This window comes from Globicephala melas, chromosome 20 (genome assembly GCF_963455315.2).
Source record: "Globicephala melas chromosome 20, mGloMel1.2, whole genome shotgun sequence".
NCBI classification, from domain to species: domain Eukaryota; kingdom Metazoa; phylum Chordata; class Mammalia; order Artiodactyla; family Delphinidae; genus Globicephala; species Globicephala melas.
The window spans coordinates 5486968-5500666 of NC_083333.1; the positions used below are offsets into that span (position 1 = coordinate 5486968).

General features: G+C 34.0%; 1 protein-coding gene across 1 annotated transcript in view; it reads left to right on the forward strand.

The window, feature by feature from the left end:
• TAOK1 (TAO kinase 1) overlaps positions 1-13699 on the forward strand; it is a 149000-nt gene that overhangs the window by 76132 nt on the left and 59169 nt on the right. Inside the window, exons 3-7 of the mRNA XM_030861930.2 lie at positions 6045-6116; positions 8978-9079; positions 10719-10764; positions 11327-11423; positions 13438-13551. Coding sequence (XP_030717790.1) covers positions 6045-6116; positions 8978-9079; positions 10719-10764; positions 11327-11423; positions 13438-13551 — 431 coding nt within the window. The remainder of the gene's footprint in view (positions 1-6044; positions 6117-8977; positions 9080-10718; positions 10765-11326; positions 11424-13437; positions 13552-13699) is intronic.

Consider the following 13699-nt stretch of genomic DNA (forward strand, 5'->3'; position numbering starts at 1 on the left):
AAAAGAACCCCACTGAGAAAATCCCTGAAAAATAGCCATTCAGTATGCTGGTAGGAATTTTTTAAATTGATTTTATTTAATTTAATTCATATATAATAAATATCCAGATATTAAATATATAGTTTGATGAAATTATACAACCAAGTTCAACATATAAAATGGTGATAGTTGTAGGAATGGATATGAAGAGATAGAGGATGGAATGATTCTTGTTTGAATATACCTCTTTGGATAATAAATACTTTATATACTTAAAAATTAAAATTAATATGTATGGGGGGAAGGTTGTCACTGACATCAAAGGCAAACAGGAACAATGAACCCAACTGTATTTCAGACATAACCACATTGAAGGGAAAAATAGAACTAATAGGAGTAACTTTTGTACGTAGTATTTTAACTGTATACTCTCAGTCTGGTTGGGAGAGGGAAACTGTAGGCAAATCTTGAACCCTTCTTAATAGACTTGTTTCATATTTGTATGGGTGTGACGGATCTGAAACTATATGTTAAAGGATTAAGTGGGAATTCCTTGGTGGTCCAGCGGTTAGGACTGGGCGTTTTCACTGCAGTGGCCGGGGCTCAATCCCTGGTCGGGGAACTAAGGTCCTGCAAGCCACGTGGTGTGACCAAAAAAAAAAAAAAAGAAGGAGGATTGAGTAATGAATAATGTTGATGTTGTTTGGGGTCAGGATCCTAACTGTGAAAATATGGAAAGAAATATGGAAGTGGGGAAGGTAAGGAAGAACCCTGTGGGTTTGATTGGATAGGAATTAACAGTGTTAATATGAAATAATTATATCTCATATATGTGTGTGTGCATCTCCTAGCTCTGTCTGCTGCAAGATTCTATTTGTAATGACACCCAGTAGTAATGAGCACACTTAGCACTCAGATCTCGAATTTAATTCCTAACTAAAAGGAACAATAACTTATTGGAGGAATGTCTCATTTTGTTGCAGTGGGCAGGGAACATAAATGATAAGCCTTAGAAGACCTTGTGCCAGAAAGTTAAAAAGTGCTTTAAAGAAAGAAAAAGAAAATGGGGCCTGTCAAAAAGACATTGGAGCCAGCTTAGAGGGGCTCCCACTGGCCAAATCTGGAACAATTTGAACATCAGTATATAAAGATAGTAATGGATTATAACCCATTTAATAAAATAGGACTTCATAATTTCCATGATAGATGATGGATGGATGGATGAAAAGGGGGGTGTTTTCCTTATAATAGAATGCCTGACTGATAAATGTGAAGGGAATGGTAGAGGTGGGGGGAGGAAATGAGCATTTTGTAATTGTCATAGTGAAGATTGTTTTGGGCTGTTATCTTTAATGTTTGCTAAAGCTAAGGGAAAATTTTGATGAGCAGGATGTTTACATGGTTTTAAAGTATCTCTCCACAGATTGTTAGATGCAAGGTAGGAAACAGTAACTTTAACTATACACATTGGAAAAACACAGACAGCACCGTTAGTGGGTGATGAAAATTGGTAACACCAATGAGGAGTGGACACATTGTATACCTCCAGATATGATACCCTGGGAAGGACACAATATCACTCTTATAGTATTCTTGCCAGAGGTGTATAATCAGAATCTAATCTTGAAGAAATGTCAGACAAGTACAAATTTAGTTACATTCTCTAAAATACCACTGTGTATTCTTCAAAACTGTCAGTATCATGAAAGATAAAGAGGGGTTATGGAATTGTTCTAGATTAGAGAAGACTAAGTAAGCACAATATGTGATCCTGAAGGGAGGGAAAAACATGTTTGTGAACATTAAGTAGTTTTACTTTTTGCTTTTTAAAAACATGAATAAGCAAAAGTCGTATCTCCTTTTAACTTGGTCATTTAATTTTAATCATCATTACTAGTACATTTGGATTTTAATAGTCAAATTTTAGTTTAATTTAGTATTTTAAAATAATATTAGATTTGCAGATTTCACAGTTAGTACAGTGTTTTCCCCTATAATCTTCATCTAGTTCCCCTAATGTTAATATGTTACGTAATCATGGTACATTTATCAAAACTAAGAAATCAACATTGATAGGATACTAGTAACTAAACTATGTACTATATTCTGTGTACTAAATTTTACCAGTTTTTCTGCTGTCTCTTCTCTGTTCTAGAATCTAACCCAGTATACTTCATTGCATTTAGTATACCCGCTTTTAAATTAAGCTTTGTCTTAGGCTAATTAAAAGTGTAGCTGTTTAATGCAAAACAGTGGAATTAGGTCCTTACCTCATACTATAGAAACTATAGAAAAATTAACTCAAAATGGATCAAAACCTCAATGTCACAGTTAAAACTATAAAACTCTTAGAAGAAAACATAGCGGTAATCTGCATGTCTTTAGTTTTGGCAGAGCATTCTCAGATGTGACACCAAAAGCATGAGCAATAAAAGAAAAAAATAAATTGACCTTAATCAAAAATAAAAATTTCTGTGCTTCAAAGTAGTGAAAAGACAACCTACAGAATAGGAGAAAAAATTTTGTAAATCATATATCTAATAAGGGACTTGTGCCTAGAATATGTAAAGAACTCTTATAACTCAATCAAAAGACAACCCAATTTAAAAATGGGAAAAGCATCTGAATTGACATTTCTCAAAGAAAGATGTACAAATGGCTAAGGAGCACATGAAAAGATAATATCATTAGTCATGAATCTTGAAAAAAGCCAGTCACAAAAGACCACATATTACATAGTTCCATTTATATGAAATGTCCAGAATGGTCATATCTCTAGAGACATGGAAAAGTAGATTAGTTGTTGCTTAGGGCCGAATGGGTTTTTTTTTTTTTTAATGAAGAAAAGAATTTTATTATAAAATACACATAAAATTTACCGTTTGACCATTTCTAAATGAACAATTTGGAGTTTCTTTTTGAGGTGATGAAAGTTGTAAAATTATAATGATGGTTGCATATATCTGTGAATGTTCTAAATGCCACTGAATTGTACACATTAAAATGGGTGTATTGTATGGCATGTAAATTATATCTCAGCTCTTATAAAAGAGCGCAGTATAGCTGTTTAGACATGATTAAAATAAAGAGGTTCGTAGATAGATAAGCAGAGAACATTTTGGAAAAATAAATTTATATTCAAGCAGGATGTCTGTGGATAGATCCGCTTCACCCATTACAATAAGTGGTGCCAGTTTCCTAACCAGTACACCGGTAATTGAAATTGGAATGTGATTAGGTTTCCCAGGGCCCACTTAACTGAGTGCCTTTTTTTTTTTTTTTCCCCAAGCCACTCTGTTGAGATAAAATTCACATATGTGCTGTCTTTTTTTTAACAAGTTTTAAAGTATAAATTACATACCATAAGTTCACCAATTTAATGCCTACATTTCAACGATTGTCAGTAAATATGAGTTTTGCAGCCATCACCATAATCTAATTTAGAACATTTTATCTTTGGGAACTCATTAAAAATCTGAATTGAAGATGAGTTCTTCCAACAGATGATTTGAGGTGGTTCTGATACTTTTAGTGAACCCATTTAAAATATTTTGCAGCTAGTCTCATGTGCCTTCTTAATATATAATCATTTTTTTAACACATGGAAGTTTAGCTTTTCTAGTTAACTGTCGTGTTTCTGTTACATTTTTATTACCTTTTTTCAGAATTACCTCAACAATGTTAAGTAATAATTGTGATAGCATTTTAGCATTCTTAAGCCTGATTAGCAGTAGTTTACAATAGAGGTGATTTATCATGTTAAAGAATTACCTTTCTAATTTGTTTCCTAAGAGTTTGGCCTTCTTTGCAATTGAATACATTTAGAGTTGGGCACTTCTGCATTTTCAGGATTTATTGAGCATTTATAAATATGTGTGTGTGTGTGTATAATTTGTTTGTTCCCCCTTTAACTTTTACAAATTGTGGTAAATTATGAAATGTTTTTTTCTAGTATTAGAATCTTTTGCATTTCTGTAAGTTTATCCAAATGAAAAACTGTATATATTTGTGTATTTTATCCAAATGAAAAATTATTTTAATGCTCTATAATATTTTAAAAATTTTATTTAGAGTTTTCTTGTCTATATTTACAAGTGAAATTGATACCTAACTTTCTATTTTGTGCTGTTTGTGAGTTTTTTTTTTTTTTTAACATCTTTATTGGGGTATAATTACTTTACAATGGTGTGTTAGTTTCTGCTTTATAACAAAGTGAATCAGTTATACATATACATATGTTCCCGTATCTCTTCCCTCTTGCGTCTCCCTCCCTCCCACCCTCCCTATCCCACCCCTCCAGGCTGTCACAAAGCACTGAGCCAATATCCCTGTGCCATGCGGCTGCTTCCCACTAGCTATCTACCTTACTACGTTTGTTAGTGTGTATATGTCCATGACTCTCTCTCGCCCCGTCACAGCTCACCCTTCCCCCTCCCCATAACCTCAAGTCCGTTCTCTAGGAGGTCTGCGTCTTTATTCCTGCCTTACCCCTAGGTTCTTCATGACTTTTTTTTTTCTTAAATTCCATATATATGTGTTAGCATACTGTATTTGTCTTTTTCTTTCTGACTTACTTCACTCTGTATGACAGACTCTAGGTCTATCCACCTCATTACAAATAGCTCAATTTCGTTTCTTTTTATGGCTGAGTAATATTCCATTGTATATATGTGCCACATCTTCTTTATCCATTCATCCGATGATGGGCACTTAGGTTGTTTCCATCTCCGGGCTATTGTAAATAGAGCTGGGATGAACATTTTGGTACATGACTCTTTTTGAATTTCGGTTTTCTCAGGGTATATGCCCAGTAGTGGGATTGCTGGGTCATATGGTAGTTCTATTTGTAGTTTTTTAAGGAACCTGTTTGTGAGGTTTTAGTTATTGGGCTATACTGCCTTCTTAAAATTAATGGGCTAACTTTCCTTTTTTTCCCCCCTTACATCCTGAAAAGTTCACCTGGTAAAACTATTTTCCACTGAAGAGTAGCTTTTTTGTTGTTGTTGTTTTGTTTTGTTTTTTTGGTACGCGGGCCTCTCACTGTTGTGGCCTCTCCCATTGCGGAGCACAGGCTCTGGACGTGCAGGCTCAGCGGCCATGGCTCATGGGCCTAGCTGCCTCGCGGCATGTGGGATCTTTCCGGACCGGGGCACGAACCTGTGTCCCCTGCATCGGCAGGCGGACTCTCAACCACTGCACCACCAGGGAAGCCCACCACTGAAGAGTATTTTATATTTGTTTGTTTGTTTGTTTAATATTTGTTTATTGGTTTGAGTTGGGTCTTCGTGTGGCAAGTGAGATCTTTGTTGCTGTGTGTGGGATCGTCATTGCAGCATGTGGGATCTTTAGTTGTGGCATGCAAGATCTTTAGTTGCGGCATGCGAACTCTTAGTTGCAGCACATGGGATCTAGTTCCCTGACCAAGGATCGAACCCAGGCCCCCTGCACTGGGAGCTCGGAGCCACTGGACCACTGGGGAAGTCCCTATGTTTTGTTTTGCTTTTTGGCTGCTTGCGGAATCTTAGTTCCCTGACCAGGGATCGAACCCGTGCCCTCGGCAGTGAAAGCCGGGGTCCTGACCACTGGACTGCCAGGGAAATCCCCACTCAAGAGTATTTTAAAGACAATTCATTGGTGTTCTTTTCAGTCTGCCACCATTGTTTGTTTTTCTTACATTTTCTTCTTTAGATCAGTTTTAGTAATTTATTCCTTCCAGAAAATTGTCCCTTTCATTGAGATTTCAAAATTGATTAGTGTAGGCTTGTACATATACTAGTCTTGTTTTGTCTCTCTGTTATAGTACTATTCAAATTTCTGTTTTTTCCTCTTTACTAGATCTCTCAAAGATAAACCCTGCTTTATATTTCTTTCCAAAGTACCAGTTTCTGGATGATTTGATAAGTTTCACTATATGGTTATTGGGTTCTTTTGTTTTTAATGTTCTTTAAAGGCAGTTTCGATGTTCCTTTTGACATGGTAGCTCATAAATGCTTTCATTCTCAAAGAAATTATTGCCCAGATTTAATCTGTTAATTTTTACAATAGTTCTTTCTTTGTTTTTTTAGGCACGAGATGTGCGCACCAATGAAGTGGTGGCTATCAAGAAAATGTCTTATAGTGGAAAGCAGTCCACTGAGGTAGGTGAAATATTTATATTCTTCTTGGCATGTTAGAAAAAGACATACTGTTTTGTTTTTTTTTGTTTTTTGTTTTGTTTTGTTTTTTTGCGGTACGCGGGCCTCTTACTGCTGCGGCCTCTCCCGCTGCGGAGCACAGGCTCCGGACGCGCAGGCCCAGTGGCCATGGCCCACAGGCCCAGCCGCTCCGCGGCATGTGGGATCCTCCCGGACTGGGGCACAAACCCATGTCCCCTGCACCGGCAGGCGGACTCCCAACCACTGCGCCACCAGGGAAGCCCGACATCCTGTTTTTAATTGAGGGTAGCTGGGAATTTTTTCAAAAAAGTGTAGCATACCTAAAAGTATATGAATATTAAGAATATATCTCAGTGTATTTTCTTTCACAAACTGAGTGTACCTTTTTAACTTGTACCTAGAGCCATAAACAGCATATTACTGGCATTCCAAAAGCCTACCTGTCCCCCTGCTTTTAATTTTTTAACTGTGGTATAATATATTACTTTATCTTTATCATAGAAGGCTTATCAGTTTCTAAAAGAGTAAACTAGAATAAGATGCATTTAACAGTAAATTATATTGGATGTAATTTTTTTAATGATTCAGACTTTAAGGGCTGATTTAAGCAAACTTTAATCAGCAGACAATATATATCTAGTCTGAAAAATAAAAAAAATACAATTATTGATACTACACTGAGTATACTTTAGTTCACTAATATTGTGAGTAGTGCTTTTTAGTATATTTATTTTGTTTAATTGCATAAATTTATTTTATGAAATATAGTCTACTTTTAAAAAATAGAATCTGTCAGTCTTTAATTTTTCAATGTAATTATTTTTAATTGTGGTAAAATACACATAACAAATTTACCATCATAACCATTTTCTAGTATGTACTTCAGTGGCTTTAAGGACATTCACATTGTTTTGCATCCATCACCACCATTCATCTCCAGAACTCTTTTCATCTTGAAACACTGCAGTTCTTTACCCATTAAACAATAACTCCCCACTCCCTCCTCCCCTCACCCCCTGGATATCACTCTTCTATTTTCTGTCTCTATGAAGTTGACTACTTCAAGTATCTGATGTAAGTGAAATCATGCAGTATTTGTCCTTTTGTGACTGGATTATTTCACTTTACATAATGTCCTCAGAGTTCATCCATGTTGTGGTATGTGTCAAAATTTCTATCCTTTTTAAAGCTTGTGTGTGTGTGTGTGTGTGTGTGTGTGTGTGTGTGTGTGTGTGTGTGTGTAAAACACTACATTTTATTTATCCATCCATTCATCTGTCAATGGATGCTTAGGTTCCTACTGCCTCTTGGTTATTGTGAATAATGCTACTGTAAATATGGGTTACACAAATATTTTTTTGAGTCCTTAGTCTCAGTACTTTAGGTATATGCCTAGAGTTGGAATTGCTGGATCAGTCTTTAGTTTTTAAAGAGTTTGGTTTTCTACTTTTTTGGAATCTCTTTATTTTATGATAAATCTTGTTTTTGTAATGATCATACTATGAATATGATAACACTATTATGATTGGATCACTGTTCCATCATTTTGATACCTAAAAAACTCAGTTTCTTACAGGATTACTCTCATTTATATTCTATTCTGTAGCACAGCTTCTGAACTAAGCTTTCATAGGCAAACTTGTACTGTGTTGGAGTCTGTTTGATTAGTCACACCTAGAACAAAAAGTTTCATTTAGGGCATCATCTTTTCACATCTAATATTAACGTCTTTCATGAAATTTTTTTCAATTGAAAATTGCAGGGTTTTGTTTTGTTTTGAAAGTTTCAAATATCATTCAGACTTGAAATTTAAAGGCCATGAAACATTTTCTCAGTTTAGCATCTTATATCTTACACATTTTATATAAAACACTGTGAACATATTTTGCTGTATTTTGTTGAGGGCTTGTGAAATAACATCGGCGATGTATGATCTTACATTCTAGTACAAAACGTTTTTTAAAGTTTCCTATTATGCCAGTTTCCCTGCTTTTAGAAATCTGGCCCAAGTCAGTGGTAAAGGTTGAAAAAACGAAAACAAGAACAAAAAATAGATTCCTCATTCTCACCCCACAGCTGCTAAGCCTCTAGAGTCTCTGGGTGTAGACCCAGTAAACAGTATTTTTAGAGTTCTCTGGTTGCTTCTTAAGAGTAACTATGTTTAGGACATGGCCTAAGTGTCTAAGGTTGTCATGGAGTAGCTTATGGCTGAAGGTTTATCTGTATTTCCTGGTAGGTGTCATTGAGGAATGCTCTTAGTAAAATATGTAGGGAAATGTTTTCATACTGTTTTTTTTTTTTTCTGTGAACTTTCCCATATAATAACTAATTGTTCTCTAGCATTTTATTTTAGGAAGTGTGCACTTACGGGTTTATAAATCTTCGTTTGAATTTAAAAAGCAAACAAAACCTTAACGTTTGGTAGAACACATAACCCAAAAACACAATAGATGAACTTTATGGTATGTAAATTATACATGAAAAAGCTGCAAATAAGAAGGGAAGATGAACTTTTGAAGAAAAATCACTAAATATGGTATATAGTTTTCATCAGCATGTTTGGTGTGTGGTTATAAAATTTTAATAAGACTCACTGATGATAAGTTTTACCAAACTAAAATTTGTCCTACCTTGAATGAAACAATTTTATAAATTATGTAATTGAGTTATAAACTATATGAACATAACTTTTAAATTTATTATTTATATATTTACATATTACAAATGAAATTTAATGTTCTCAATAACCCTTCTTAATCTGATAACTTTTTTCTTATATAACTTTCTCAGGAAAAGCAGCTGTTCATAATTTTTTCCTTTATTCGTTTTTTTCCTCCCCATAGAAATGGCAGGATATTATTAAGGAAGTCAAGTTTCTACAAAGAATAAAACATCCCAACAGTATAGAATACAAAGGCTGCTATTTACGTGAGCACACAGCATGGGTAGGTATATGCTTCCTCCTTGCTGTAATTTTAGTTGGTTTCTGTTTAGAGTTAATTATTTCAAGAATGTCTCAAAATGGTTGTGTAAGGCCATGCAGAAACACCTTGAAATGTTAGTTCATTCTGAGAGGGAGAGCAGCTTTTCCTAGAGCTCCTAGGCAGGAGAGGGAATGTATGATTTGTGAGTTTACTGCAGAGATTTAGCTGACCTTTATGTACATTTCTTGTACTCATTTTTTAAGGTAAATGGTGACTAGGGTTTGTTTTACTTCAAACACTCTTCTTGATCTCCTTGGTGAATTTATTTTATCTCAAGTAGAATCTTTTTAATAATATATTACATGGTACATGGTAAAATGTTCTCTGACATTTTTTAGTAGTATCATTCTTCAAATGGTTTATCAAACATTGTGAAAGCAATCCTGTTACTTGAGGATGAAAGGTAGCCTATCTTTGACATAAACATATTGTAATCTATTTAACCACAAAGATCTTGGTGAAGTCCTGCTGAGTCCTGGTGAAATCTGAACTGATTATGATTCCTTGGCTGAATAATACTAATGCTAGAGAATTGAGACACTTTGTTACAAGAAGTGGTGATTAATATTGCCCCATTGTTACTGCTGAGGTGACACGGTAGTAATACTGTAGCATTGTGGGCATAACTGTATCTTTTAAGAGAGAGGCTAAATTTTCTTTAAATGGGAATGATCCCTTATTTTGAATAATTAATAAGTCACAGCTAATTATCATTTTAGTATCCTGAACCTAGATTTGTAATGTTTGGTGCATTTTTATCCAGTTTAATTTTGGTGGTGATGGCAGTACTCCTAAATACAAGGCTGTGGTTAAAGAAAAAGCAGTGACATTGGGGAGATTACCTCTCTGTCTCTCATGTTTCTCCATTTGTAAAATAAGGATAGTAATAGGGCCTACCTCATAAGGTGGTTGTGAGGATTTAATTCGTTTTTTTTTAAATATTTATTTGGTTGCACTGGGTCTTAGTTTCGGCAGGTGGGCTCCTTAGTTGTGGCTCACTGGCTCCTCAGTTGTGGCTGGCAGGCTCCTTAGTTGTGGCATGCGAACTCTTAGCTGCTGCATGCATGTGGGATCTAGTTCCCTGACCAGAGATCGAACCCGGGCCCCCTGCATTGGGAGCGTGGAGTCCCAAGCCACCAGGGAAGTCCCTTAATTAGCTTTAATATATATAAAATATCTGGCACATAGAAGGTGCTCTGTGTTTGCTTTAACTATAACCTAAGCTTTGTATATATAGTTCCAAAGGACAGTTTTTTGCTTCCTAGCGATTACTAAAGTATTGCTTTAGTACTATAGATTAATAGTAACAGAATGTGTATATTCCTTTATAATTTTAGTAGTAGTTATATATGAAATACACATCTTATACAAATGATTATATGTTGGTATTGTAAAAGATTAATGTATCATTAGCTTAACTTTACATATGCACTTAATATATTACTAGATACCTAAATACTCATTTTTTAAGGTAAATGGTGACTAGGGTTTGTTTTACTTCAAACTGTCTTCTTGATCTCCTTGGTGAATTTATTTTATCTCAAGTAGAATCCTTTTAATAATATATTTTAATACTTATATAATTTTTCTTCCCATGTAGCTTGTAATGGAATATTGTTTAGGATCTGCTTCAGATTTACTAGAAGGTAGGTTCCCTTTAATCATTAAGAAAAAATAGTATTAGCAAAATAAAATGAGAATTCAATAAGAGGTTTCTTAAGTAATGTACAAATTTTCCAGAAAGAATAAAAATCTTAACCTTTCTATATTCTCTGCATAGTATGCACTATCCTCATTAAATGCAATGTAATAGCATAAAAAAAGGGATTTAAAAAAAAAGGGATTTTTCTCTCATTTTGACTCAAGTTTTTTTGGAATCTTTGTCATTCAGCTCCATCTGTTCCTTCTGTTCAGAATGAAGATATTAGAATAAAGGGAGAACTTTTATTACTTTTGTTTTTGTAATCACCAAATAATTGCTTAATGTTGTTAGCTTAGAGGAAAATTGGCTGTGGACTATATACTTTAACAGCTAGGCACAACTGTATACTAGTTGAAAAGTTCAATAGCATTATTTTCTTATCTTTGGAAGGAAATCCCGTCTTGCTAAATGTTAGTTTTTAAAAATTGCCCTATATATTAGGTATGTATTTTTAAACAAAAATTGTTCTTTATAAAAATATTTTCAAATAACTTTCTTATTTTAAGTTCACAAAAAGCCATTACAAGAAGTGGAAATAGCAGCAATTACACATGGTGCTCTCCAGGGATTAGCCTACTTACATTCTCATACCATGATCCATAGGTAAGCACTTTGAAAATTATTATATATTAACAAGCAAATGGCTTGTTATATTATTCACTTATTAACCCTGAAAGTTTTGTTGGTTATAGCCAAATAAAACCATTTCTTATAAACTGAGGTGTTTTAGATTGTCCATGTTTAAAAGTACATACTAGTACACTTGATCTCTTTGTTTAGGATAATTTTTATCTTTGTCTACACATGTTGCTGGATTTTCCGAAGTTCAGGCATACCTCATTTTGTTATGCTTTGCTTTATTGCACTTCACAGATACCTCGTTTTTTTACAAATTTAAGGTTTGTGGCAACCCTGTGTCAAGCAGGACTCTAGGTGCCATTTTTCCAACAGCATTTGCTCACTTTGTGTTTCTGTCACATTTTGGTAATTCTCACAGTATTTCAAACTTTTTCATCATTTTATTTGTTATGGTGATCTGTGATCATTGATCTTTGATGTTACCATTATGATTGTTTTGCCATTTATTAGCAGTAAAATATTTTAAAATTAAGGTATATACAATGTTTTTTTAGAGATAATGCTACTGCACACTTAGTAGCCTACAGTATAAACATAACTTTTATATGCACTGAGAAACCAACAGATTCATATGACTTGCTTTATTGTGTATTCTGTTTGTTAGGGTAGTCTGGAATCAAACCTGTAGCATCTCTTAGGTATGCCTGTATGTGCACTTTATAGATTTGTGCACATTTAATTGAAATTAATTGTAGAATCATTTAATTTGGGGAATGGAAAAGACATTAGGGATTATATAGTCTTACTTTTTTCATTTTACCAGTGAAGAAACTGATGCCCCAATTTGTGACTAATTTCCCAAAGTTTACAAAGCCAGGTGGATTTAGACTAGAACTAAACCTAGACCTTGTCTTCCTGGTAACTGATAATGCCAGATTTATTCCATGATAGGGATAAATAAATGATACTTAATACTTTTTATGCTTTGAGTATTAATCCTTGATGATCCTTGATAATGAATAGTAAAATTAAGCCATTCCATAATGCATTTTTAGCATTGGTATTGGTTTTACCTGTTTTAGAAGGAAATTAACATTTTTTGATTATATATGTGAATCAAGCAATACATGTTAAACTATATAGTAGAGTCAATTGTGAGTTAATGTGATTTTTTTTTTTTTAAGATTAGGATTGTAAGGTCCAAGAGAAATTTACATACTAGTAAGTAAGTGAATAGAAGATTTAGAATTATAACCTAAGGTCTTCGCACCGCACAGCTTGTGGGATCTTAGTTTCCTTACCAAGGATTGAACCCAGGCCCAAGGCAGTAAAAGCGCTGCCAGGGAATTCCCTAAAATATCTCTTCATTTTTAAAAAACAAATGGAAGGAAAATAGATTAATTTAGTATTATGTCCATTACAATAGTAAGAATTGACAAGTGCTCGGAAGCTTAGTTTTTCTGTTTTTGAAAGGTTAAGTGTATGTTATGGTGCCCGTTGGACATACAGTCCCATTTTATAAATATCCATAATTTTCTGGGATCATGGATATTACATTATCCATATGTTTGTTTTCATTTCATATCCTGAGGGTGGAAATGATATGAATAATCCTTTTTTAAAAATTGGGGGCATGAAATTCTTTTTTTTTTTTTTTTTTTTTACATTAAGTAGGTTACTCAGAAATCTTAAAATTATGAAGGAGTGGTCTGCTATTTAAATTTAATTTTTAAAACCATTATTTGTACCAATAAACAGGACCTCAAATGAAGACTATACACTTTAATTACCTGATTTTCTGTCTTGTTTTTACTGCTATTTTGCCTTCTCTTTTACAAAATTGTTACTATATATGAATTCTGTATTTTTTGTATGCTAATTTGGATCTTAATTCTCATCCCAATTGAGAGATTATCCTAGGACTTAATTATTTTGATTTCTCCTCCTCTGTTTTACAAATTTTTATTTGATTTTTATCATTTTTTTACACAACCCAGTGAAGGAAAGAGAAATAATTTTCTGTGTTCCTTAAACCCAGAGATATCAAAGCAGGAAATATCCTTCTGACAGAGCCAGGCCAGGTGAAACTTGCTGACTTTGGATCCGCTTCCATGGCATCTCCTGCCAATTCTTTTGTGGGAACGCCATATTGGTAAGAATAATCTTATCTGGATTTGATCTTCATAATTGATATTGTGTGTGGTTGTGCGTCTTTAAGATGTCTTTCTCCTGAAAATACTATGTTATTTTGGACATTTTAACTTTAAGCATTACAGTTAGTTTCAAATATAGATTTGGAG